Source organism: Oryx dammah, unplaced genomic scaffold (genome assembly GCF_014754425.2).
Source record: "Oryx dammah isolate SB20612 unplaced genomic scaffold, SCBI_Odam_1.1 HiC_scaffold_29, whole genome shotgun sequence".
NCBI classification, from domain to species: domain Eukaryota; kingdom Metazoa; phylum Chordata; class Mammalia; order Artiodactyla; family Bovidae; genus Oryx; species Oryx dammah.
The window spans coordinates 78943171-78969114 of record NW_024070213.1 but is presented as its reverse complement, the minus strand read 5'-3'; the positions used below and the strand labels follow the sequence as shown (position 1 = coordinate 78969114).

At 38.0% G+C, this 25944-nt stretch overlaps 1 protein-coding gene across 7 annotated transcripts in view; it reads left to right on the top strand.

Annotated features, from left to right (window-relative positions):
* YAF2 (YY1 associated factor 2) overlaps positions 1-25944 on the top strand; it is an 82075-nt gene that overhangs the window by 47595 nt on the left and 8536 nt on the right. For all 7 annotated transcript variants that reach the window (XR_005719769.1, XR_005719768.1, XR_005719767.1 and 4 more), the window contains one exon: positions 25067-25219. Coding sequence is in view for 2 of the 7 variants with exons in the window: in XM_040233770.1 (XP_040089704.1) it covers positions 25067-25219 (153 nt within the window). In the remaining 5 variants the exon portion in view is untranslated. The remainder of the gene's footprint in view (positions 1-25066; positions 25220-25944) is intronic.

Sequence of the window (25944 nt, the reverse complement as noted above, 5' to 3'; positions counted from 1 at the left end):
CTCTGTCTATCAGCTCTAATCCCTTGAATCTGTTTGTCACTTCCACTGAGAAATTAAGGGATTTGATTTAAGTCATGCCTGAATGGTCTAGTGGTTTTCCCTACTTTCTTCAATTTAAGTCTGAATTTGGCAATAAGGAGTTCATGATCTGAGCCACAGTCAGCTCCCAGTCTTGTTTTTGCTGACTGTGTAGAGCTTCTCCATGTCTGGCTGCCAGGAATATAATCAGTCTGATTTCGGTATTGACCATCTGGTGATGTCCATGTGTAGAGTGGTCTGTTGTGTTGTTGGAAGAGGGTGTTTGCTATGACCAATGTGTTCTCTTGGCAAAACTCTGTTAGCCTTTGCTCTGCTTCATTTTGTACTCCAAGGCCAAACTTGTCTGTTACTCCAGGTATCTCTTGACTTCCTACTTTTGCATTCCAGTCTCCTATGTGAAAAGGACATCTTTTTTGGGTGTTAGTTCCAGAAAGTCTTGTAGGTCATCATAGAACCATTCAGCTTCAGCTTCTTTGGCATTGGTGGTTAGGGCATAGACTTGGATTACTGTGATATTGAATGGTGGAGTAAAAGGATGTGCACTCATCTTCTCCTGTGAGAACTCCAGAATTGCAACTTCCTGCTGAACAACCATTAACAGGAGAATGTTGGATCCCACCAAAAAAAAAAAGAGATAAACAAGATATATAACCATTAATCCAAATTTTTGGAGAACTTTGTGAAGGCTGAGTTAAATCTGTTAGCAGACAAAAAATAATAATCATTTATTGATATCTTATGTCTCTGTGAAGAATTGATATATAATATAATCAAAGGGAAACAGACTTAACAGTGATTAGTATTACTAGGCTCAGTGTTTTAAAAATCTTTCTGATTACAGGACACTACCTTTTGAAAGAATACTCTTTAAATTAGAAATCTTTGTGACTGTAGAGATCTTGAATTAAATAGAACAAACAATCTGAAGAATAGAACAAACAATCTGAAGAATAGAACAAACAATCTGAAGAATACACAAAGTTGATTTTATGGCATTTATATTAAAAAAAAGACAATTTTGATCAAATTCGTGATTAATGTTTTAAAAATTAAGTGTATACACACGTCTAATACATATATACGGGTGTGTATGTTAGTCGTTTCAGTTGTGTCTGACTCTTTGTGACCCCATGGATTATAGCCTGCCTTGCTCCTGGGCACATGGGATTCTCCAGGCAAGAATATTGGAGTGGATTACCATGCCCTCCTTTAGGGGAGCTTCCCAACCCAGGGATCAGACTCCGGTCTCCTGTCTTGCTGGTGGACTCTTTACCATCTGAGCCACAAGGGAAGCACGTATATACATATACCAGGCCAAATAATAAAGTTGAAGCACGTCTCTGGCTGTCAACATGCTCTTATGTTTCAGTTGTAAATTGTGACATCATTGTTCATTCCTCCCCTCTGTCTCAACACCTCCAAATAAAAATAGATTTCTGATTATTTTCCCTACATATGCTCTTGCGTGTAGCCCATCTAATCCCTGAAGCTCTATTTTAAATACTTCTATAGTATTTAATTATAGATTTCTTTAATTATAGATTTCTTAATGATTTTCTTTGCTTTCAGTCTAACCCTGAGCCTCTTGCATGGTCAGCAATGAGGATTCAAAAACAGTTTCAACTTTTAAACTTTAATTTATATGTTGTTGTTGTTATTCAGTAGCTAAGTTGTTTCCCACTCTTTGTGACCCATGGACTGCAGCACGCCAGGCTTCCCTGTCCTCCACTATGTCCTGCGATTTGCTCAAGTTCATGTCCATTGAGTCAGTGGTGCTATCTAACCTTTTCATCATCTGCTGCTCTCTTCTTTTGCCTTCAGTCTTTTTCAGCATCACTGTCTTTTCCAGTGAGATGGCTCTTTGCATTTGGTGGCCAAAGTATTGGAGATTCAGCTTCAGCATCAGTCCTTCCATTGAATATTCAGGGTTGATTTCCTTTAGCATTGACTGGTTTGATCTCCTTGCTGTTCAAAGGATTCTCAAGAGTCTTCTTCAGCACCTAAGAAAGCATCTGTTCTTTGCTTCGAAAGCCCTCTTTATGGTCCTACTCTGACACCTGTCCATGACTACTGGAAAATCCATAGCTTTGACTATATGGACCTTTGTCAGCAAAGTGATTTCTTTGCTTTTTAATATGCTGTCTAGATTGGTCATAGCTTTCCTTCCAAGAAGCAAGTGTCTTCTAATTTCATGGCTGCAGTCACCTGCTATGGTGGCTTTATTTATATAACATTATATGAAGTTTCAAACATATGATAGAATATTATATGGATTGAACTTGATAGCTCCTTATTTTTTCGGAATGAAATCCAGACCCCAGACCACTGAATATATATCAGTCAGAACTGTCCATAGCCTGGCTTCAACTTGCCTTTCCACCTTTATCTCTACACATGAGGCTGAGTTTAAGTACCATCTCCTTAGTGGGGCTTTCCTGACATGTTTCTTTTCAACTCTGACTCTCCTAGCTGCAGGTATGCTCTTTTAGTGTATCCTACTCCTCATATTTTTTTTCAACAAATATGAAGACTATCCCAAGTTCTAGACCATTATTGAATTCCTCCTGACAGTCTCTTCTACTAAATTGAGCCTCCACGACATTAGGAACCACAGCATCTTCATCATTTGGTGTCTTCTTCTGTTTAGCATAGTGTCTTGCATATAGATGAAGCTTTGAAGTCAGTAGTGATCTCAACAGTTGACCTTCAGTTATTTTCAAATAGATCATTACCTAATAAAATTATACACGTGAAATTTAGAAAGTCTTTAGAATTAAAAATTAAAATGTTTGTAGGATTACAGATTTATGTTTTAATTTTTTAGTTTTTATTTTTAAAGTAAAATTGTTAAAAATGTGGGAAATATAGGTAAGGACAAAAAAGAAGATTAAAATGATTTTTGAAACCTAGAGATAACAACCTAAAACATTTTTAACACTTTGCATTGATTTATTCTGTTCACTTGATTCAGTGTCTTCCCCACCCCCATCCCCTTCTGTGTTCCTCTTTCCCACACCAGAAACCACTGTCTTTTCACCTGGATTTTTGGCAAACAGATTTATATATTTCTGTGTAACAGAGTATTCCAAAACATTTGTTTTCTTACAGCTTTTGTGAAGCAGTAATTTGGGAACAGCTTAGCTTGATAGCTCTGGCCTTGGGTTTATCATGGGGTTGCAATTAAGATGTTACCTGAGGCTACAGTCATTTGGAGGCCAGACCCAGCTACAGCATCTGCTTCCAAGGTGGCGCTCTCGTTGGCGGGAGGGCTCGGTGTCTTGCCATGTGTACTTCCTCATTGGCCCTGCACGAATGTTCTGATGACATAGCAGCTGGCTTCCCCAGTGTGAGTGACCAAGGGTGAGCAAGACAGAAGGCAAGTGTTGTTTGTGACATAGCCTCGAAAGTCCCACTTATATCCATTTCTGCAATATCCTTCTGTTGGTAGAAATCAGCACTATTCATCCTAGGAGGAGCATGTGTAAGGGTGTGAATGCCAAGAGATTTGAAACTGTCTTGGAGGCCTGCAACAGTTGTCTAATCTAGCTCCAGAACTGTGAAACAGAGGGGAAATGAATAAGCCAAATAGCTTTTAGTTTTTTCCAAATTGGGATTTTGTAGTGTAGAAGTGATTTTTTTTTTTAAAGATGACAAAGTATGAAAAATGTAAAGTCTTATAAAAGTATGTGTTCCTAAGTCATATTTTAGTTCTGCCTTCAAATATCAGCTTTCAGATTTCTTAAGTACTCAATTATAGGTTGCTGAAATGATAGCAAGCAATGGCTTGCTCAGATAATTCTGAATGTTCAAACTGAACATATCTCCAGAATTATAGATAGTTCCTTAAACTGTTTATTGCATTCTCAAACTCTTGATCAACTTTGTCTTACTAAAATGCTGAAAGTTTGCATTTTTTCAAATTGAGGCAGTGGTGAGTGTAATATTAATTAGCTTCCTGGTTATTTTTTAGTGGGAAAATCAATTTCTTGGTGATCCACCCACCATATCTGACTTTTTCTTAAACTAAAAATTAAATTTATTACTTTGTACCCTAAATCACCATATTTCATGCTACTCAAGATTTTAAACATATTGCTCAGATGTTTGTATTACTTGAACAAGTCTCTAGGAGTCATAGAAATGATCATTTCACATGTTATCAGTGTTTTAAAGCAACATAAACATTTTTTACTGCAACAGTTTATATTGACGTGCAAAATTCAGTATATTCAATGTTTTCTTTGTATAGAAAAACATTATGACCATTCTGATCACATTGAATCAAAACAGGGAGGTGTATTTTTGATTGCCAGCTATATACTGAACAGTAAAGCAATGTGAAGGTTAGGCAATCAACTGCAGCCTCTTTTGTAAGTTTGTATCTATACAAATGGGCTTCCCAGGTGGCACTAGTGGTAAAGTACCTGCCTGCCAGTGCAGGAGACATAAGAGACATGGGTTCGATCCCTGGGTCAGGAAGCATGGTAACCCACTGCAGTATCTTTGCCTGGAGAATCCCATGGACAGAGGAGCCTGGTGGGCTATAGTCCAAAGGGTCGCAGAGAGTTGGACACGACTGAAGCGACATAGCATGCACACACGCATCTGTATAAATGCCTGGTGTTCTGTCAGTACTGGCCCTGACCCGCCTTTTGCAACTGATACTGTAGTTCACAGTTTTCAATATAGTGTCACTCTACTGGAGATAACTTTTCTGTAGTTTGGGAGGTCAGTGATAAATCACAAAATCATTTATCATTTCTCTTTCAAATAGATTGCTTATAATGACATAAGAACTGCTTGGGTCTTTTTCACATTTATTTTTTTCCAACTGTAAAACAAAAATATCTGCTAGTGTGGACATGTACAATACATAGTATTGTATGCTATTAACATTATGTGATGTCCAGCTATATCATATTACAGGAATTTTATGCCTTCTACTTTCCCTTTAAATATCATCGACTTCGTGAATTTTTTAAAAAAGCTTCTAGTTTATGATGTTTTTGATATTGAGTATAACTATGAATGCTCCCTTTATAGTTTTAGACTTAGCTGTTTTTGATGACAGAGTTCATTGATTTCACACCAAAGAGTGTATTTTGCCTTCATTTTGTAAAAGCTTACTTGGTTTGCCAGAAAAGTACTACATTTTTAAAAATAATTCAGAAACTTCAATACTCATGCCACTATTTGAAAAAAGATTATACTGTGATCATGTGAGATGACAGGATGCTAGTTTATTAAAAAACAGTTTTCAGATATTTATCAGATATTTTTCCACTCACACTTTTCTTTTCCAGGTACTTCTGCATACACATGATATAGATTGATTTACCTGTCATAATGATTGACGTTCTGTATTCTCTTGAAGCCCTGTTCAGTGAATTCTGGTATTTCTGGAATTACTTTCACCTCTACTTTTATGAGTTTGAATTACACATTACAAAATAATAAGGTTTTTGTGGAAATTTGTAATTGATCTTACCTTTTAAATTTATAATTATATCAGGCTGCCTGTGGATACTTAATAGATGACAGGGACACTGGTGGTACACAAGCCAAACTTTGAAAGTATTGCACTGAGTTGTTCCAGGAGCAGTTGTTAAAATAGCCACAGATCTGATTATTACATACGTAACAGGTCTGGCGGAGAAGGCAATGGCACCCCACTCCAGTACTCTTGCCTGGAAAATCCCATGGACCTAGGAGACTGGTGGGCTGCAGTTCATGGGGTTGCTAGGAGTCAGATAGGACTGAACGACTTCACTTTCACTTTTCACTTTCATGCATTAGAGAAGGAAATGGCAACCCACTCCAGTGTTCTTGCCTGGAGAATCCCAGGGACGGGGGAGCCTGGTGGGCTGCCATCTATGGGGTTGCACAGAGTCGGACACGATTGAGGCAACTTAGCGGCAGCAGCAGTAGCAATAGGTCTGGCAGGTAAAAAATAAAGGAGAGATAAAAATGAAAGTAAAAGTTATTAATGCCTTGTGATGACTCTGAAAACCATTGTCTTAACTAACCCACACCAGGCCAGGAAGCAGAGGAGAAGCAATAGAGCAAGGAGTTAGGATAGACAACACAAAGTAAACTTCTTAACAAGAAGAACTGATAGCACAGAATAAAGGTGAACAGTACAAAGGAGTGAAAAGAAATACTAATTGGAACTTGTGAGAACATTAAGTGAAGAACAAATCAAGTATTTACTTGAGTACCTTCAGGCACAGGACAGCTTGTCCCATGCTGAAGGTGCTGTATCTGACAGATGATTTGTTGTAGTCCAGTGGTGACCTAAGTCCATACCATAACCTCTGTGTGATATGTAAAGATTCAGTGGATCAGAGCTAGGTGTATCAAAGAGATTATCATCCAATATGGGCATCAGATTTTCTGTAATGAAGGATGACATTATAATACCTGGAATATAAATTGGTTTCAATAAGTATATTATCTATTTCTGCATAATAAATTATCTCAACATTTAGCTGCTTAAAAACACAAACATTAATTGCCTCACTGTTTTTGTGGGTTAGGAATCTGGGGACAGCTTAGCTGGCGCTTCTGACTTGGGGTCTCTCTTGGACTGCAGTCATCTCAAGGCATCGGTGAGGGAGGAAGTGCTTCCAGGCTTACTTAGGTGGCTGTTGGCAGCCCTCTTTTCCTCACTGGGTGCTGAACAGGCTTCTTTGTCATGAGGACCACTTTATATAGAGGCACTCACAACAAGGCAGCAAGATGTGAACAAGATGGAAGATAGAGTCCTTTGGTATCCTAATTTTGCAAAAATCAGTTTTGCTGTAGTCTGTTTGTTAGAAGCACTTTACCAGATCCAGTCACTCCCAGGGACATGAGATAGGGCATGAATACCAGTGAGTGGGATTACTGGGGACATCTTAGAAGAAGGCTGCCACAATAAACATGTTCATGAATGAGTAGATGAATGAAGGAAAGAAGAAAAACTTAAGAAAAATAGCTTGTACTAGTAAGTCCTCTACAAATGTAGATTACTAGAAGAGAAGTTGAGCCCCAAAACAGAAAATTAATCTTTGGATAAGACTTGTTGTAGCTTAAAATAGACATCTTGATCAATAAGTAGGAGTTCATCAATATCATAAAGACTTTGAAAATATAAGAGCTATTTTTTGCAGACTGTAATGCAACATCTTTTTTTTTAATGATTTACTTACTTATTTAATTTTTTGACCGTGGTGAGTCTTTATTGCTGTACTCGGGCTTTCTGTAGTTGCAGTGAGCGGGGTTGCCTTTTCATTATGGTGCATTTTCTCATTGTGGTGGCTTTTCTTGTTGCTGAATACTGGCTGTAGGTGTACGGGCTTCAGTAGTGGGCTCAGTAGTTTCGACTTGCCTGTGGACTAAGTAGTTGTGGCTCAAAGGCTAAGTTTTTCTCACCATCTTTTAAATGTTGTCAGTTTCTATGTTTACAAAAGGTAATGACTTTTGATGTGTTTCAGTCATTGGTTCCCAGCTCTCCTGCACATCGGAATCACTTTAGAAACTAAAAAACCAAACTAAAAAAGAATACCAGGCTCTGCTGCTGCTGCTGCTAAGTCGCTTCAGTCGTGTCCGATTCTGTGTGACTCCATAGACGGCAGCCCACCAGGCTCCCCTGTCCCTGGGATTCTCCAGGCAAGAACACTGGAGTGGGTTGCCATTTCCTTCTCTAATGCATGAAAGTGAAAAGTGAAAGTGAAGTCGCTCAGTCAAGTCCGACTCCTAGCAACCCCACGGACCGCAGCCCACCAGGCTCCTCCGTCCATGGGATTTTCCAGGCAAGAGTACGGGAGTGGGGTGCCATTGCCTTCTCCGACCAGGCTCTATCCCAGGCTAAATAAATCACAGCTCCTAAAGGTGGGGCCCAGACAAGGAAATAGTGTCTTAAAAGCTCCTCAGGTGTTTGCAATTTGTCATCAGGGTTTGGGACCACTGATTTAAGTGGTTCTATTTTTTGGAGGGAAGGGGGTTGTGATGCATTGATAGATCAGATGAGAGGGATTGATATTTTTAAGAAACTACTTATTTTTGGCTGTGCTGGGTCTTCGCGGCTGCATTGGCTTTTCTCTAGTTGTTGATGGTGTGATGGGAGCACGGGCTACTCTCTAGCTGTGGTGTGAGGGCTTCTCGTTGAGGTGGCTCCTCTTGTTGTGGAACCTGGGCTCTAGGGCGTGCAGCCTTCAGTAGTTTCGGCTCCCGGATTCTAGGGCACAGGCTCATTAGTTGTGACGCACAGGCTCGGTTGCTCTGCGGCATGTGGGATCTTCTGGATGGGTGATCAAACAAACCTGTGTCTGCTGCATTGGCAGGCAGATTCTTTACCACTGAACCACCAGGGAACCCCTAACTGGTTCTTAAAGAAAAGATTTGAGCGTGTACCCTTTCTCAGGTTTAGGACAAAGTGAAAAAGAAAATAATTTTATTAACAAGCTTTCTTTATTCAACGTGTTTATTGTGTCTAGTATGTGCATAGCACATGTGGGGGATTAAAATACATATAAGAAGTTTAAAAATGGGACTAAGCTTTACTTCATGGTATATATGTATTTACTATGATTACCTGATAGTCCTCATGGGCTGTGGGGTTTTCTAGAGGGGAGAGATACATACAGGCTCCAGTAAGAAGGCTGTTTGGAAGAGGTGGGATCTGGGTGCATTAGAGAAGTACAGGTGAAAGGCAGTAATTTGCTTCACTTGACAGATCCTAGAATCTGACTTGGAGAAACTTGGCAGTTTAGCTTGATCTTACTCTGCAGTGGCTATAGAAGAAGAGCAATGGAGGAGCTATGAAAAATACCAAGTTTCACTGCTGGGGAATTTTATTCCATCGGTCTGAGTGGGGCCTAAGTATTGTAATTGGCAAAAGACTTTCTGTGTTCTCTACTGTGCAGCCAGCATTGAACAACTGCTATAGGACTGCCTAAGGTCCCTGGAAATTTTTGAGGAGGAGGGTTTCAGTTCACCCATCTATTAAAAACACATTAGGGTGGCTTTTTGTTTTGTTTTGTTTTTATGCCATAGGAATAGGGCAAACAGCAGTGAACAGAATAAAACAGGAAAAAGTCCTTTTTTACACTTATAGGGGTGGAAGGCAGCTTAAATTCGTTTCTGTTAGGGGAAGACAGGCAATAAACTAATAATACATGATGTGGTAATTAAAAACAAATGTTTTGAAGGAAATAAAGCATAATGAGGGAAACAGGAATGGGCACAGAAGGGGAAGTAGGGTCAGAGAAGAGAGTGCTATTTTGTCAAGTTAGGAGAGACTTCCGTGATGGTTGGCATGTGAACAGAGGCATGGAAGAAGTGAGGGAGTGAGTAGACAGAGGAAGTCATAAGGGAAACCTCCAGGCAGGCATAGGCCAGTGAGGTTGGATGTTGTGGACTGCATTGTGCAAAACACATACACATACCCATTTATATATCCAAACCTTAACCCCCAGCATGACTGTTTGGAGATAGGGCTTCCAGGAGGTCATGCAAATTAAATAAGTTGTAAGTGAAGTGAAAGTCGCTCAGTTGTGTCCGACTCTTTGCCGTCCCATGGGCTACACGGTCCATGGAATTATCCAGGCCAGAATACTGGAATGGATAGCTGCTCCCTTCTTCAGGGGATCTTCCCAATCTAGGGATCAAACTCAGGTCTCCCACATTGCAGGCAGATTCTTTACCAGCTGAACCAGCAGGGAAGGCCAAGGTCATAAGTATGAAATCCTAATGGGATGGGATTGGTGACCTTTTAAGAAGAGGAAAAAGAAACCACTCTCTCTGTTTGCCATATGAGGAACAGCAAGGAGGCCTCTGCAAGCCAGGAGGGGGAGTACTCACCAGAAGCTGAATCCTGATAGACTTGATGTTGGACTTTCTGTCTCCCAAACTTTGAGAAAATAAATTTCTGTTCTTTGAGCTACCCAGTCTCCAGTATTTGTTATGGCAGCCCTAGCCAACTAAGACAGCATATTAAAAAGCAGAGACATTACTTTGCCATCAAAGATCCATATAGTCAAAGTATGGTTTTTTCGAGTAGTCATGTATGGATGTGAGTATTGGACCATAAAGAAAGCTGAGTGCTGAAGAATTGATGCTTTTGAACTGTGGTGTTGGAGAAGACTCCTGAGAGTCCTTGGACTGCAAGGAGATCCAACCATTCAATCCTAAAAGAAATCAATCCTGAATATTCATTGGAAGGACTGATAGCAGAAGCTGAACCTTCAATACTTAGGCCACCTGATGTGAGGAACTGATTCATAAGAAAAGACCCTGATTCTGGGAAAGATTGAAGGCAGGAGGAGAAGGGGATTACAGAGGACAAGATGGTTGAATGACATCACCGACTCGATGGACTTGAGTTTGAACAAGCTCTGGGAGTTGGTGATAGACAGAGAAGCCTGGAGTCCATGGGGTCGCAAAGAGTCAGACACAACTAAGTGACTGAACTGAACCAACTGAGACTCCAGAAACAGAGGATTTCAGAGGGGAGAGTATAGGAGATGAAGCAGAAGAGGAACTAAATCATGTAGGGCTGCAGTCTGGAGCAAGAATTTTGGATTTTCTTGTCGGTTGCCATGTATTCTTTTTGCCTGGGGAAGGAGTTTGGGTAGGGAGGAGGAATCCATTGAATTGTTTCAGGCATAGGAGTGGTATACTTTGATTTACACCTAGAAGGATCAGCTGGCTGCTTTGAGGGAGCATAGTCTTTCTTCCAGGGACATTAGTTGTCTTCATAACTGTTGCACATGTAGTATCAGTGGGAACAGTGTGAAATCATCCAATTCTAGATATAGTTTGAAGGTAGAGTGGAAAGAAATTGCTTGTGAATTAGATGTGGGTGTGAGAGAAAGTGGGGCATGAATACTGTGTCTAAGTATCTGGTCAGAGAAACTGAAAAAATGGCGTGCTATTTACTAAGATAGGAAGACTCAAAGAATGGAAGAATGGGAGGAGGGAGCAATCAAAATTATAAGTTATTTTGAGTTGCTGCTAAACATCCAAATGAAGATTTGAGTAGGTAGTTGGTTTATAAGACTGGAGTTTAGAGGGGACATTGGGGCTGGTGATAGAAGTTTTGGAGTATCATTGTATAGATCAGTAGTTTTCAACCTTGGATGCCCTTTATAATCAGTTTGGGAATTTTCAGAACATTTCTAAACCTGGCCCCACCCCTATATATTCTCATTTAATGTGGGAGTGGGGCTCAGGTATTCCTGTTTTAATTTGGCTAGTGGTTAGATTAAACATTTTTTAAACAACTTTTATTGAGGTATATTTGACGCCCAATATACTACACACACAGAGTGTAGTTTGATAAGTTTTGGCAGATGAGTACACCTGTGAGACCATCACCACAATTATGATAGTGAAACATATCCATCACCAATAGAAGTTTCTTTATATCCTATTTCAAATGTTCTTCCCTATTATGCCTCCCTCCCATCTTCAGTTACTGGGCAACTGCTGATCTGCTTTCTGTGTAGATTAGCTTAAATTTCCTGGGATTCTATAAATGAAATCTTAACAGTATATACTCTTCTGTGTGTCTTCTGTAACTGTTTTGAGTGTAACTACTTTAAGTATAATTCCTTTTTGATACTGAGTAGTATTCCATGGTATGAATTTCTTTTTTTATTCAGCTGTTAATGAACATTTGGGTTGTTTTCAGTTTGGGGCCACCGCAAATAAAGCTACTGTGAACGTTTGTGTATAAGTCTTTGCGTGGACATATATTTCCTTTAGATGAATATCTTAGAATGGAATAGCTGGCTTGTATGGATCACATTTTTTCATATATTTCAGCATGAGGGATTTTGTGGGTGCATGGATGTATGTGTGTCCTTGAGGAAAACTTTTATGCCCCGAAGTTTTTCACACACTATTTTCATTATTAAAATGAATACTAGTATATTAATTTCAGTTTAAATATATAATTTTTTTCTTAAATATTCATTTTGACAGATCTTATTCAATTTAGAAAATTTAGCAAAATTTAACTTCTTTTTTCCTAGGTGCAGTTATTTTTAAAAAGCATCACAGGTTAATTCTGATGTGGAGCCAGGGCTGAGAACCATGGTACAGATAGTATTTAAAGCCAAGTATTGAATGAGGTCACCTAGGATAGTCATTTTTCAAGCTTTTGTTTGCAAGCAAATACACATATTTCTGGGGCAAATTCTGAGAATTTGTATTTCTGTGAGGCTCCCAGATGCTGATACCCTCAGTTGAGCCGATGGATCATACTTTGAATGGCCCATCCTAGAAGGTTAATGTAGATAGAAGAGATAACCTCAAGGCTGATTCTTGGCCCCTCCAAAGTTTAGAATTTGGAAAGAGGAGTAGAAAATGAGGCCAAAAAAAAAAAAAAAAAAAAAGAGTGTGGTATTCTAGAGGCTTCTGAAGATAATTATAGTTCTGTCTGGAGGTAAAGTGTGATAAACTCTAAAATATGGCTTGAAGAAACGGAGTGAAATTCGAGCTATAGTTGACTAATGGACATGGTAAAGTGCTCATTGAAATACTTTACTTGAAAGAAATGCTTTTGGTAGAGTGATAGGGACAAAAGCCTGATTGATGTGAGCTCATGAGAGAAGGGGGGAGAGTAAGTACAGACAAATCATTTAATGCTTACTGTGGAAAAGAGAACAAAGAAATGGGGCAGGTGACTAGAAGGGGATGTGGAAGTAGGGATGGGCTTTCTTTTTTTTCTTTTTCAGGTAAAAACTATCATGTGTTTGTATGCTGACAGGGATAACTTAGTAGAGAAGGAAATATGGTTGGAGCAGGGGTTGTGTCCTGGGAGAAGGGATCTTGTTGGCAGATAGAGGCATGACCTTAAATTGGAATATGGAGAGGGAAAATTAAACTATCAAATAGCTTCTGTTGTCTTTCTGAAATGAGAGTCAAGGTCACTCCATGACAAGTAAAGAGAACACAGTAAGGTTTGTTTAGCACACTATCCTCAGTACTTAGAATGGTGATTTGAACATGTGAGGGCTTAGTTAATATTTGTTAAGTGAATGACTGTAGGGAAGAATGACCTTGGATTGGAGGGAGGAGGTAAGGAGTCAGTCAGATAGTATAGACGGTGGCTGTTGGCTTAGGCCAGTGTGGTGCTTATGGGAATGATGAGGAGAGCTGTTCCAATAATACTGAAAGAAAAGTGAAAGGACTTGATTTTAGTTTGACTCAGGGGATGGAAAAGTTGAGGATGAACTTGTCTGTAGCTCTGGAGCATGTCTTTAGTCTTTCAAATGAAGTGGACTGTGATGTTCTTTAATAATTTGAGTGATTTTTCAAAGACTTAATTGCTGAACACTAGCATAGTTTTTATAAAGTTGATGTAGTCATCTATCTTGTCTATACTTACCAGAGAGTGTTTCAGTAGCTCCCAAGGAATCAAGTCTCCTGCCACCACCTCTCAGGAATTTAGGGAAAATTGTCTCCTGCGCCTCTGATGAAATGTTTGATGTTTGAAAATTAAATGTATATAAACCTCGGAATAAAAATTCTTCAAAATACTCAGCATAGATTCTTAAAATGATGAAGGATACTGTACATTGCATTCTATAAGCAAATTAAGGCAAGTAAAAAGACAAAGTGCATTGAACCTGAGGTGTCAATTGGTTTGGTGTGAATACCTTGGATCAGCAGAGAGAATTGTTTTCCTCACACCCATACCTCAGGGTCAACTGGGAGATGCAAGGATGAGCACTGAACAGGTGGGGGCTGTGGAGTCTCCACATTAACTTCAGTAGAAGTTAGTTTGCTTTTGAGATTGATTCACGATGATGGCGTAGAAGGACATGTGTTCTTCTCCTCCTGGGGGAGCACCAAAATCGCAGTTGGCTGTTAAATAGCCATCGACAGGAGGACGCTAGAACCCCGCCTAAAGAAGACACCCCATGTCCAAAGACGAGGAAAAAGCCACAACGAGACAGTAGGAGGAGCACAATCACAATAAAATCAAATCACATACTCGCCAGGTGGGTGACCAACAAAGTGGAGCACAATAATACCAAAGAAGTTCTCTTGCATTTGGGAAGGTTCTGAGCCCTACATCATGCTTCCCAGCCTGGGGATCTGACAAAGGGAGTGGGAATCCCCAGGGAGTCTTGACTTTGAAGGCCAGTGCGATTTTATTATAGGACTTCCACCGGACTAGGGGGAACAGAGATTCTACTCTTAGAGGCCACAGACAAAATCCTGTGGCATTGAGTGTCCGGGGAGGGGAGCAGTGACTCTCCAGGGGACTGAACCAGACCTACCTGCTAGTGTTGGAGGGTCTCCTGCGGAGGCGTGAGTCACTGGTGGCTCCCCACTGGGATCGGGGCACTGGGAGCAGCAATCCTGGAAGGTGCTCCTTGGCATAAGCCCTCTTGGAGATAGTTAACCCTACCACAGAGCGCATAGACCCCAGGGCTGAGACGCCTCAGGCCAAACAACTAACAAGAAGGGAGTGCAGCCCCACCTATCAGCAGATAATTGGGTTAAAGTTTTACTGAGCATGGCCCTGCCTGCCAGACCAAGACCCAGTTTTCCCCCCCACTAGTCCCTCCCATCAGGAAACTTACACAAGCCTCTTAGCCTCATCCATCAGAGGGCAAGAAGAACCACAATCCCACAGTGGTAGAACAAAAACCACGTCACAGAAAGAATCAGAATGAAAAGGTAGCGGGTTATGTCTCAGATGAAGGGACAAGATAAAACCCCAGAAAAGCAACTAAATGAAGTGAAGTGGAGATAGGCAACTGTCCAGAATAAGAATTCAGGATAATGAGAGTGAAGATGATCCAGAATCTTGGAAAAAGAATGGAGAAGATGCAAGAAATGCTTACCAAAGACCTAGAAGAACTAAAGAACAAACAGATGAACAATACAGTAGAAGGAATCAGTAACAGAATAACTGAGGCAGAAGAATGGATAAGTGACCTGGAGGACAGAATATAGGAAAAAGAAAGAAAATGAAGACAGCCTAAGAGACCTCTGGGACAACATTAAATGCACCAACATTTGCATTTTAGGGGTCCCAGAAGGAGAAGAGAGAGAAAAAGGATCCAAGAAAATATTTGAAGAGATGATAGCTGAAAAGTTCCCTAACATGGGAAAGGAAATAATCAGCCAAGTCCAGGAATTTCACCCAGAGAATCCCAGGCAGGATAAACCCAAGGAGGAACACACTGAGACACATCATAATCAAACTGATAAAAACTAAAGACACAGATAAAATATGAAAAACAACAAGGGAAAAATGAAAACATACAAGGGTACAAGCCAGAAGGGAATGACAAGATTATTTGAAGTGATGAAAGGGAAGAACTTACAACTAAGACTACTGGAGTCTCATTGACATTTGATGGAGAAATCAAAAGCTTTCCAGACAAACAAAAGTTAAGAGAATTCAGCAGCACCAAATCAGCTTTACAGCAAATGCTAAGGGAACTTCTCTGGCAGGAACCACAAGAGAAGGAAAAGACCTACACAAAACAAACCCAAAACAATTAAGATAATTACCTTAAGTGTAAATGGATTAAATACACCAACCAAAAGACTGGAGAGGAATCCTCAGGATCCGTCATAGACTCCGTAGACTGGCTAGGCGGATGAAAACATGTACCTGTATGCACTTGCACTTAGCACAGCATTCTACTTAACCCCCCAAATTGTATGCAATTACTTTATATTGTTAGGTTCATCGTATTTCCATTATGGTTTGAAGTTACAATTATCTTTTATTTTTTTGTCTGGCTATTGAGTGTGAAAACTGATAAACATCTTTTATTATTGTGATTATGTAACTGTTATTTGCTTAATACTATTGTATCATGATTGGTCAACAAAAATTAGACTTCTGTTATCACTAAAACTATCATTTAATAGAAAAACCTATTTAAAATTTAGGTGCATATCAGAATTATCTTGAAATTTTTTGAGAAATACAAATGCCCAAGTATTGCTTTTTTCTCCAAAGCTCCAGACGTGTTTCTAATGAGCACCTATGTTTAAAACCACCTGGACTATATGATGGTCGTTTACTTTTATCTAGTATGTTTCACTTTTTCTATTTCATATTCAGTGCTCCCTTTTCATTTAGTTTGTTTTCCAATTTTTCCATCTCTTTTTTCTTGTTTTTTCTCAATCCTTTATCAAGCGTAGTGGAAAAGCTTTAGTATGTATAATATAAAGAGTATGTATAATACATATATTTTAGAAATTTTAGGAATTTTTGCCTAGCTAAATAATTTATGACATTCTGATTCCACTTATTTGACTTAATATGAACAGAATGATAGATTTCTGATTTATATTTACTCAGAACTTTGATATAGTTCATGGATTTTGGCATCTAGTATTACTGCTGAAAGTTTAGAAAATTTATTAGTGATATTTGAAAAAGACAATTTGAATGAGGCTTGAAACCTCTAATCCAATTCTGAGAATATAAAGAAATACTATATCATAAAAAAACAGGAAATGTGATACAGTATTGTTAAAGTACAGATTTTGTTCACATTACAAAAAAATCTTCTGCTAGTGTCCATTATTTATTTTCATACCTTATTCAAGATTCCACATTGTATTTAGTTGCACTGAGCATCTCCAGTGCATGCAACGGATTCTGGTAAGTTCTTTTTTAATTTTTATTCTAGTACAAATATTTTCTGATTTTCTTTGTTGTATCTTCTTAGATATACCCATCATTTAAAAGTGGACATTTAATTTTCAAATTTTAAGTTATCTTAGACATTAAATTTCTCATTTTGATATTGATTGCTTATTTAAATGCTTTCTTCTCTGTCATCACCCTCTGTTTTTTCAGTCTGCTGACTTGATTGAGGCGTTCAGTGGCTAAATCAAAGATCTCTCTTGGTAAATGTCACATTGCACTTGGAAATATGTTGGTTATTTTCAAATATCTTTTGATACTGATTCTTAACAAAACTCCATAGTGATAAGAGAACAGAGTCTGTATGATTTCAGTACCTTTGTTGTTGTTCATTCACCTAGTTGTGTCTGACTTTGCAGTGCACCAGGCTTCCCTGTTCCTCACCATCTCCTGGAATTTGCCCAAGTTCATTTCCATTACATTGGTGAGGCCATCCAGCCATCTCATCTTCTGTGACTCTCTTTTCCTTCTGCCTTCAATCTTTCCTAGCATCATGGTCTTTTCCAATGAGTTGGCTATTCTCATCAGATGGCCAAAGTATTTGAGCTTCAGCTTCAACATCAGTCCTTTCAATGATTATTTTGGGTTGATTTCCTTTAAGATTGACTGGTTTGATCTACTTGCTGTCCAAGGAGCACCACAGTTTCAAAGCATCAGTTCTTTGACACTCTACCTTCTTTATGGTCCAGGTCTCACAACCGTATGTGACTACTGGAAAGACCATAGCCTTGACTATACTTTGTTGTCAAAGTGATGTCTTTGCTTTTTTAACAGACTGTTTAGGTTTGTAATAGCTTTCCTGTCAAGAAGCAATCGTCTACTAATTTCATGGCTGCAGTCACCATCCACAGTGATTATAGAGCCCAAGAAGAGGAAATCAGTCACCACTTCTACCTTTTCCCCTTCTATTTACCTTGAAGTGATGGGGCTGGATGCCATGATCTTAGTTTTTTTAATATTGTGTTTTAAGCCGGCCTTTTCACTCTCTTCCTTCACATCGAGAGACTGTTTAGTTCCTCTTTGCTTTCTGCCATTAGAGTGATACCATCCACATATCTGAGGTTGTTGATATTTCTCCCAGCATTCTTGATTCCAGCTTATAACTCATCCAGCCTGGCATTTCTCATGATGCACTCAGTGTATAAGTTTAATAAACAGGGTGACAATAAACAGCCTTGTCATACTAGTTTGTCAGTCCTGAACCAGTCAGTTCTCTACAGGATTCTTATTGTTGTTCTTGGCCTCAGCAGACGGATAAGGTGGTCTGGTATTCCCATCTCTTTAGAGTTTTTCACAGTTTGTTATGATCCACACAGTCAAAGGCTTTAGCGTTGTCAATGAAACAGGTAGATTTTTTCTGGAATTCCCTTGCTTTCTCTGTGATCCAGCAAACATAGGCAATTAGATCTCTGATTTCTTTGCCTTTTCTAAACCCAGCTTTAACATCTGGAGGTTCTCTGTTCACATAATGCTGAAGCCTAACATGCAGGAGTTTGAGCATAACCTTACTAGCATGGGGGGTGATTGCAATTGTCTGGTGGTTTGAACATTCTTTAGTACTGCTCTTCTTGGAAATCCTGCAAAAGGATTGACCTTTTGCAGTCCTGTGGCCACTACTCGACCATGAAACTTTTGTACTTTGTTTTATGTCCCTGGATGCGTTCCAGTGTCTCCTAGTTGATAGTCTTTGGGAACTTAAACAGAATTTGTAGTCTACTGTTGTGTGAAAATTGTATAGATCTTAATTATGTTAAGTTGATTCATGGTACTTTTCAGGTCTACTATACCCTTCTACTTTTCTATATATTCATCCTATTAATTTTTGAAAGTTTAATATTGAAACTCCAACTAAAAATCTTAATTTACTTAAAATTAATTGTAATATATAGTGGAAATATATGTAACTTTGTTCTGTATTTTCTAAGTCTCCTGTGTTATCATACTTATAATTTAAAAAATAAAGAAAGATATATAAAAAGACATTAGTTTGCTTTCAGTTTTATATATTGTGATTCTTTGTAAAGATTTTATTTGCATGATTATCTACTGTAGAAACAGTAACAGAAAATATTTGTTTATCTCTAGGGTAGGTAGCATTGAGTTTTGCTGAGAAGTTAGCTATCTAACTATTGCTGGTATTAACAGAGTAGATTATTTCATTGTTTGGAGGTGGGGAAAGCCACAAGGACTCTTTAATCCTTTGATTTAATAGTCACTATTTATGCAAAGCAGTCATACTTTAAACCTTTCATTCCATTTTCATGAAAAAGGAAGTAAATGGCTCAGAAGCAAAATGACATCAGAAAATTTTTCAAGAAAGTGAATTCTTGGAAGTTGGCACCTAGTTAAATCAGTGTTTACAAAATTAATTTATAGTTGTATTTATGCATACTTAACAGGTTTTTAACAGTTAGGACTGGACATGGAACAACAGACTGGTTCCAAATAGGAAAAGGAGTATGTCAAGGCTGTATATTGTCACCCTGCTTATTTAACTTATATGCAGAGTACATCATGAGAAACCCTGGACTGGAAGTAACACAAGCTGGAATCAAGATTGCCGGGAGAAATATCAATAACCTCAGATATGCAGATGACACCACCCTTATGGCAGAAAGTGAAGAGGAGCTAAAAAGCCTCTTGATGAAAGTGAAAGAGGAGAGTGAAAAAGTTGGCTTAAAGCTCAACATTCAAAAAAAGATCATGGCATCCGGTCCCATCACTTACTGGGAAATAGATGGGGAAACAGTGGAAACAGTGTCAGACTTTATTTTTGGGTGCTCCAAAATCACTGCAGATGGTGATAGCAGCCATGAAATTAAAAGACGCTTACTCCTTGGAAAAAAAGTTATGACCAACCTAGATAGTATATTCAAAAGCAGAGACATTACTTTGCCGACTAAGGTCCGTCTAGTCAAGGCTGTGGTTTTTCCTGTGGTCATGTATGGATGTGAGAGTTGGACTGTGAAGAAGGCTGAGTGCCGAAGAATTCATGCTTTTGAACTGTGGTGTTGGAGAAGGCTCTGGAGAGTCCCTTGGACTGCAAGGAGATCCAGCTAGTCCATTCTGAAGGAGATCAGCCCTGGGATTTCTTTGGAAGGAATGATGCTAAAGCTGAAACTCCAATACTTTGGCTGCCTCATGCAAAGAGTTGACTCATTGGAAAAGACTGTGATGGTGGGAGGGATTGGGGGCAGGAGGAGAAGGGGACGACAGAGGATGAGATGGCTGGATGGCATCACCGACTCAATGGACGTGAGTCTGAGTGAACTCCAGGAGTTGGTGATGGACAGGGAGGCCTGGCGTGCTGCAATTCATGGGGTGGCAGAGTCGGACACAACTGAGCAACTGAACTGAACTGAACTGGGGCTTGTTTATAAAGTCTTCCTTGGTATATTTTTGGACTTTGTTAGCAGTGTATCCACAAACTCGCAACAAGTTTAGATTTTTGGTTTAGTCTTTTACTCACTTAAATTTATTATATTGCTTTAATTTACAATATATATATTTTAGTGTTTTGCAACAGATTGTGTCTTTCTCAGCTATGAATAATGCTGCCTCCTTTAGAAAAGAATGAGTAATTGCTTTATATCTTATTTATTGCCTATCCAGCTTGACAAAGCTAATTTGTGATGAGGTTAATCAAGCTTAAAATATTTATTTTGTAATATTCAGCACGTAGAATTTTTGTTGCAGGGTGGTTGGGGTGGAGGGCAGACACGTAGTTAGAAATGGTATATATCAAGCCACCATTAACCAGTCTCCTACCCACATGAAAAGTCAAACAGCTCCTGAAAGTACTTTGTTCTGAGGAATAGGAGATATCCATAAATGTTTGTTGAAATGTTCCCTCCTCTTTTTTTAATGGTACAGGAAACCAATTTTTAGGTTACAGGAAAGCAAAAGAGAACTGTCAAACTTTACACAGTCTCTTGACCTATTTATCATGGATACATAGGGACACATGGAGATCCCCCAAATTTTGGAAAGCCATTTTACAAGTTACATCAAATCATGATATATGTGAATAATAGAGTACAGTTGAGATATGTCTGGATAGCACTTATTTTTCTAACTGGGTGACCTTTTTGTCCTCCTGATCACAGAACCTTCAGGGTTATAGGTGTATTGTCAAAAATCATGAATGATAAATTGCTGAACATAAAAAAAGGCATACCTTATACATACCCTCTATCTATCTCCCACCTCTAAAATCCCCTGCTCTCCTTAAGATTTTTCTCACTAAGTAGAAAATGGATCACAGTTAAACCTAAGACCCCTAGAGATAGGAGAGCTTTCTTTTGAATAGAGCATGGTGAAGGTGGGTCAGTTTATGATAGGCTGAAAAGATCATCAGAAGCTGTGTTCCTCCTGCCTTCATTGAAGGATCTTTAAAATTCATTCAGCCATTAGAGAGCAGCAGAAAGCTTGTTCAGTAGTTAAGCTACATGTATACACATGTTTTGTGTTTCTTTTCATCCATAGTTGTACCAGATCAAATAATCCTACAAAAGGGGAGTAAAGATGTAATTTTTGAGTGAAAATCAACCATCTCATTAAAATAAGAATAAAAGAATAAATTAATAAACATTTAGGAAAATCTAAGATTAAAAGAGAAAGAGTTGTAACTACTGAAAAACAAAAATGTTTTTTGAGGCAGAAGAGAGCAACTATAGAAAATTTGTTGGTGCTTAAAACCTAACAAAAAATTAACAGACAGACAGTGCCAAGTACACAGATTACTGGTTGCTTATGCAAACACTGGTCTCACATTTCCACTTGCCCCAGGGATACCTTTTCTTAAATTTTATTAAATCCACAAACCCAACATGACCAGCACCATCATTTCTAGTTTGTTGTGATGGTCTTCTAGCTTGTCTCCTGATTCCAGTCTTTCACTTGACCAGGCCAGCTAGTCTTTCTTTTTGTGTTGTTTTCACCTTGTAGGAGAATATACATTTATTATTTTTATTCTTACCTCAGAATATGATACTTAGAAGAAATCTAGATTCATAACTTGTTTTAAAATATTGATTTATTTAACTCAACCTCATGGTTTTATGGAGAAAATCATTCTCTACTGACTGATATGCTTTCCTTTTCAGATTTATGGGCCATATAAAAAGGGCAAATGGTTCTAGAAAGATTCTGGAGAGAGAACTTGTTAACTATGAAAAAGATTTGGCAGCAGTTTTATTGTAAGGTTCATGAGGTTGGGAATTAGCTCTCTTTCTTTCTTATGTAAAAGTGGGAGTGATTGAGGAACTGTGTCTCATAAGCAACATGTACCAACTTGGAGACAGATACTGATGGGGAAGAGGAGTGATTGATAGCGTTGTAAAAATATTAAGTACCTAACTACAACACAGCAGTTATATTCCTAAAAACTTCGTGATCAGAGAATCTATGATTGAGACAGTTTCATCTTAAGGGAAATACTGTATTGAGGTTAATAATGAATCCAGAAAAACCTAGAAAAATATTCAGTTTTGCTTAAAAACAGCACTAAAGAAAGAGAATATACATGATTATATATCTGAAGTTAGTGATAATGGCCTCTAAATAACTAATGTCAATTTACTGATTGATGGAAACATCAGGATTTCTACTCTAGAATGTGAATTTTTTTAATTTTTCAATTTATTGAAATTCAATTGAAAATTTTTATAAATTTATTTTGTATTCAGTTTTAGGTTTAAGGGAGTAGCAGTACAAACTGTAATAAAGGAAGTTGTCAAACTTCCATTTGTTACGGCAGGAAGAGATTCAGACACCCATAATACCTTGGGAGACAAATGATGACTACACTACTCAGTTGCATTATATAGCTTGGAGTGACTCTCAATTTTAGGTGACTCAGTGTTCACCAGGCACTAGTCTAACCAAATGTTTTCACAACCTGCCACACCTTTGAACTTTCTTTCTCTTTGCATACCCTAGAATAATTAAAAGAGAAATTAATTCCTGCTGTTCTTGCCTTTCACTACTTGCTTGCTTCTATGTAGTGAGTGGTTGATCCTATGAATAAGCGTAGAGACAGTATTCCTTTCCTTTAAAAACATCTTTGTGGGTGAAGGGTGGGAGGGAGGTTCAAGAGGGAGGAAACATATGTATACTTATGGCTGATTGTAAAGTAGTTGTCTTCCAATTAAAATTTTTTAATAAATGCAAAAAGCCTTTCCTCATTAAACCTGATTTTATCATTCATTCATTTTTCAACAAATATTAGGTATCTAGTATTTTCCAATACTATGCTAGGTACTAATTATCCAGTGGTATATAAAACTGATACCGTCTCTTTCTTTGTGGAGTTTATACTCTAGATGAGAAAAGAGATGGTAAAATTAAAATTGCAACTGCTTCCTTAAAACTCCCTGTGTTCCTTACTTTTTTTTCCTTCCATAGCATTTATTCACATCTAAGACTTTGTTTTTTGTTTAATTTCATCCACAGAATACTGGTTACATGAGAACAAGCAAGAGTTTCTGTACATTTTGCTAAGGGACTATGCTGGTTGAGAAGTGAGAAAGGCACGTTTAATTAGTCACCATGTCCCCTTGATTCTGCTTCTTCATTCTGTGTTTAAATAACCCCATGGCCTCTTCCTTTTAGTTCAAGCCCTTTTTATTTTTGCCTGATCTATTAAAGTAGCTTTCCCTGCCTCTGTAGTACCTTTCTCTTCCATATTGCTGCCAGTAATTTTTGTAAAATTCAAGTCTGAATTTCTTCAGTGATCTCCCATCTTTAAAGAGTAAATCAGACTCCTTAGCTTTGCATTATCAGGTTCCTTCATATCTTTTTTTCATTTCTCTGTTGCTCCCTGCTCTCCATCTTAAACTCTTTGTTGCAGTAATGTTAATATATTACACTCCTTCACGCTTCTTTGCAAAGTATGGTGGCTGGACCAGAGGCTTCTGCTTAACTGGGAAGCTATTAAAAATGCAGATTTTAGGCTCCATCTGAGACATACTGAATCAGAACCCTGGGAGCAGAGCTAAGCAAGCTAAACAAGACTTTCTAGTAATCCTGATGTACCTTAAATTTGAGAACCAGTGCTTTAGTACTTTTTCTTTTAAAGTTTATTTCCTGAACAAGCTCAGCCAATAATATTTTCATCTATGTAACTCTTGATATGTATCATTAACCCTGCCTGGTATCTGGGTCAGCCCTACTTTTTAAACTGTATTCTGGACATCTTTCCTGGATATCCTACCTGTACTTCAGACTCTGTTGGTTCTAAACAAAATTCAATATCCATCTATTAAGATGTTTTATATACTGCATTTCCTGTTTCCTCTTTCAGAGGATTCCTTCCTCCTTGCAGCTTTGAAAGCTAGATTGTGCAGTATTTTCTCCTTGGTTTCTATTTTGTCTTGTTTTAGAAGAACAGAGGAAAAAAATTTTTTTAATAGTTGTGCTGACCAAAATAGGGTCAGGATTTTCCAGGCAATAGATTACTGTTGTTTGTAGACCATCTGTTATGATTTATTTTTATCTTATTTTTCCCTGTTTTGTTCTTCCCATCTTTTTTTTCCCCTCTTTAGTAGTCTTTCTCATTTTAAGAGACTATTAGCTTTGAATCTTGACCTCAGCCACCCACACATAAAGTTGGAGGGATCCTTGACCCTGGGCTAATAGCGTGACAACTGGTACCAAAGGCTGTAGTCAGGCAACGTTTCATCTCTCTCGGTACAGTTTTGCAGTAGGTTCTCAATACATTTATTTATTTATTTTTTAATAAGTAAGCTAGGCAAGTCTCAAAAGACTGGAAAGATCTCCAAGGTCAAAAAAGCACAGTGAAATTGTGGCTAGATAGGTAAGGAACCTTAAAGACTTTAACAATAAGGAGAAAATGTACTGAATGAATAAACGAAAGATTTTTAAAGAAAAGAATAGCCGCTGTCACAGATGGTGAGATGTTTCCTTCTCTGAGAGAGGAGGGATACATTTAGATTTTATTTCAGTGTAAACTTTCAAGTTTAATTTAAAAATTTCATGTTTGTTTATATGTTTGCTTCCTCATGAGCACAGTTTGATATACATTTTTAATAATTTTCATGTTGATTTATGTAACAGTTACATTTTAATAGTTTGACTATATATCTTGGGCAATAACTTTGAACCATTATTATAGTTCTATTTTTGTTGACTAGGAAAGACAATAATGTATGTGTGTGTGTATATACATATATATATATCTGTTAAATTGCACATCTGAATTACCTTACATATGAGAAATTTTTATATGTGAAAATCATAATATATATCTATTCTCATAATTTGAGGTATTCTCATAAAAAATCATGTTCTTAAATTATAGTAAGAAAAAAACCTTTGTTTTTAACATGTACACAGGAAACCTCGACCTGTCTCCCAGTTGGTTGCACAGCAGGTTACTCAGCAGTTTGTACCCCCTACACAGTCAAAGAAAGAGAAAAAAGATAAAGTAGAAAAAGAAAAAAGTGAAAAGGAAACAACTAGCAAAAAGAACAGTCATAAGAAAACCAGGTAAATTTGAAGAGTGTTTTAATGGTACTCTTGAAATAATAAAATTAACCATTTAATATTGTCTTTTAACACTGATATATAAAGTAGAATATGAAATATGTAGAAATAAAAGATTTCATCTGTTTTACTATGTCATGAAAGTATTTTTTCAAGTTGAAGATATTAGAAATTAAATATGGAGGCCACAAATACAGGCTTAAGTGTGAGGACACTTTCTGTTTTTTGTTTTTGTTTTATTAGATTAAAAGACATTTGTGTTTGAACTATTTCTTTTTCACTCATAAAGCCAGGAGTGATATTCACAATACTGAACAGATATTTGCATGAATTCTAACCAATCAGAATGGTCGTGAGTCCTGGCAGAACAGACAGTCATGATGCCCTTATCGTAAGTGCACATCAGTGGAGTGGCAGCCCTCCATCTGACTCGGTGTTAGCTGCTGTCAGCTTCCTCTGATGCAGCTGTGACTGCTGTTGTAAAATCTTTACTGTAGTAAAATTGATAAGCCGTCTGCAAAATTAAGATAAAGCTATAAAAGCGCAAGTAGGAGACCATTACTCCTAGTGTTTTTTGTCATGTTGAGGAAGATTCATGAATGATTGGCTTGATTAATGTTAATGATTTCAAGCATTTAATTATATTTTTGCGTTTAGTTACACATGAATATAGAGCTTTAAAGATAGATGTACTTATTTTGTCATTTTTACTTAATTTAATATGCATT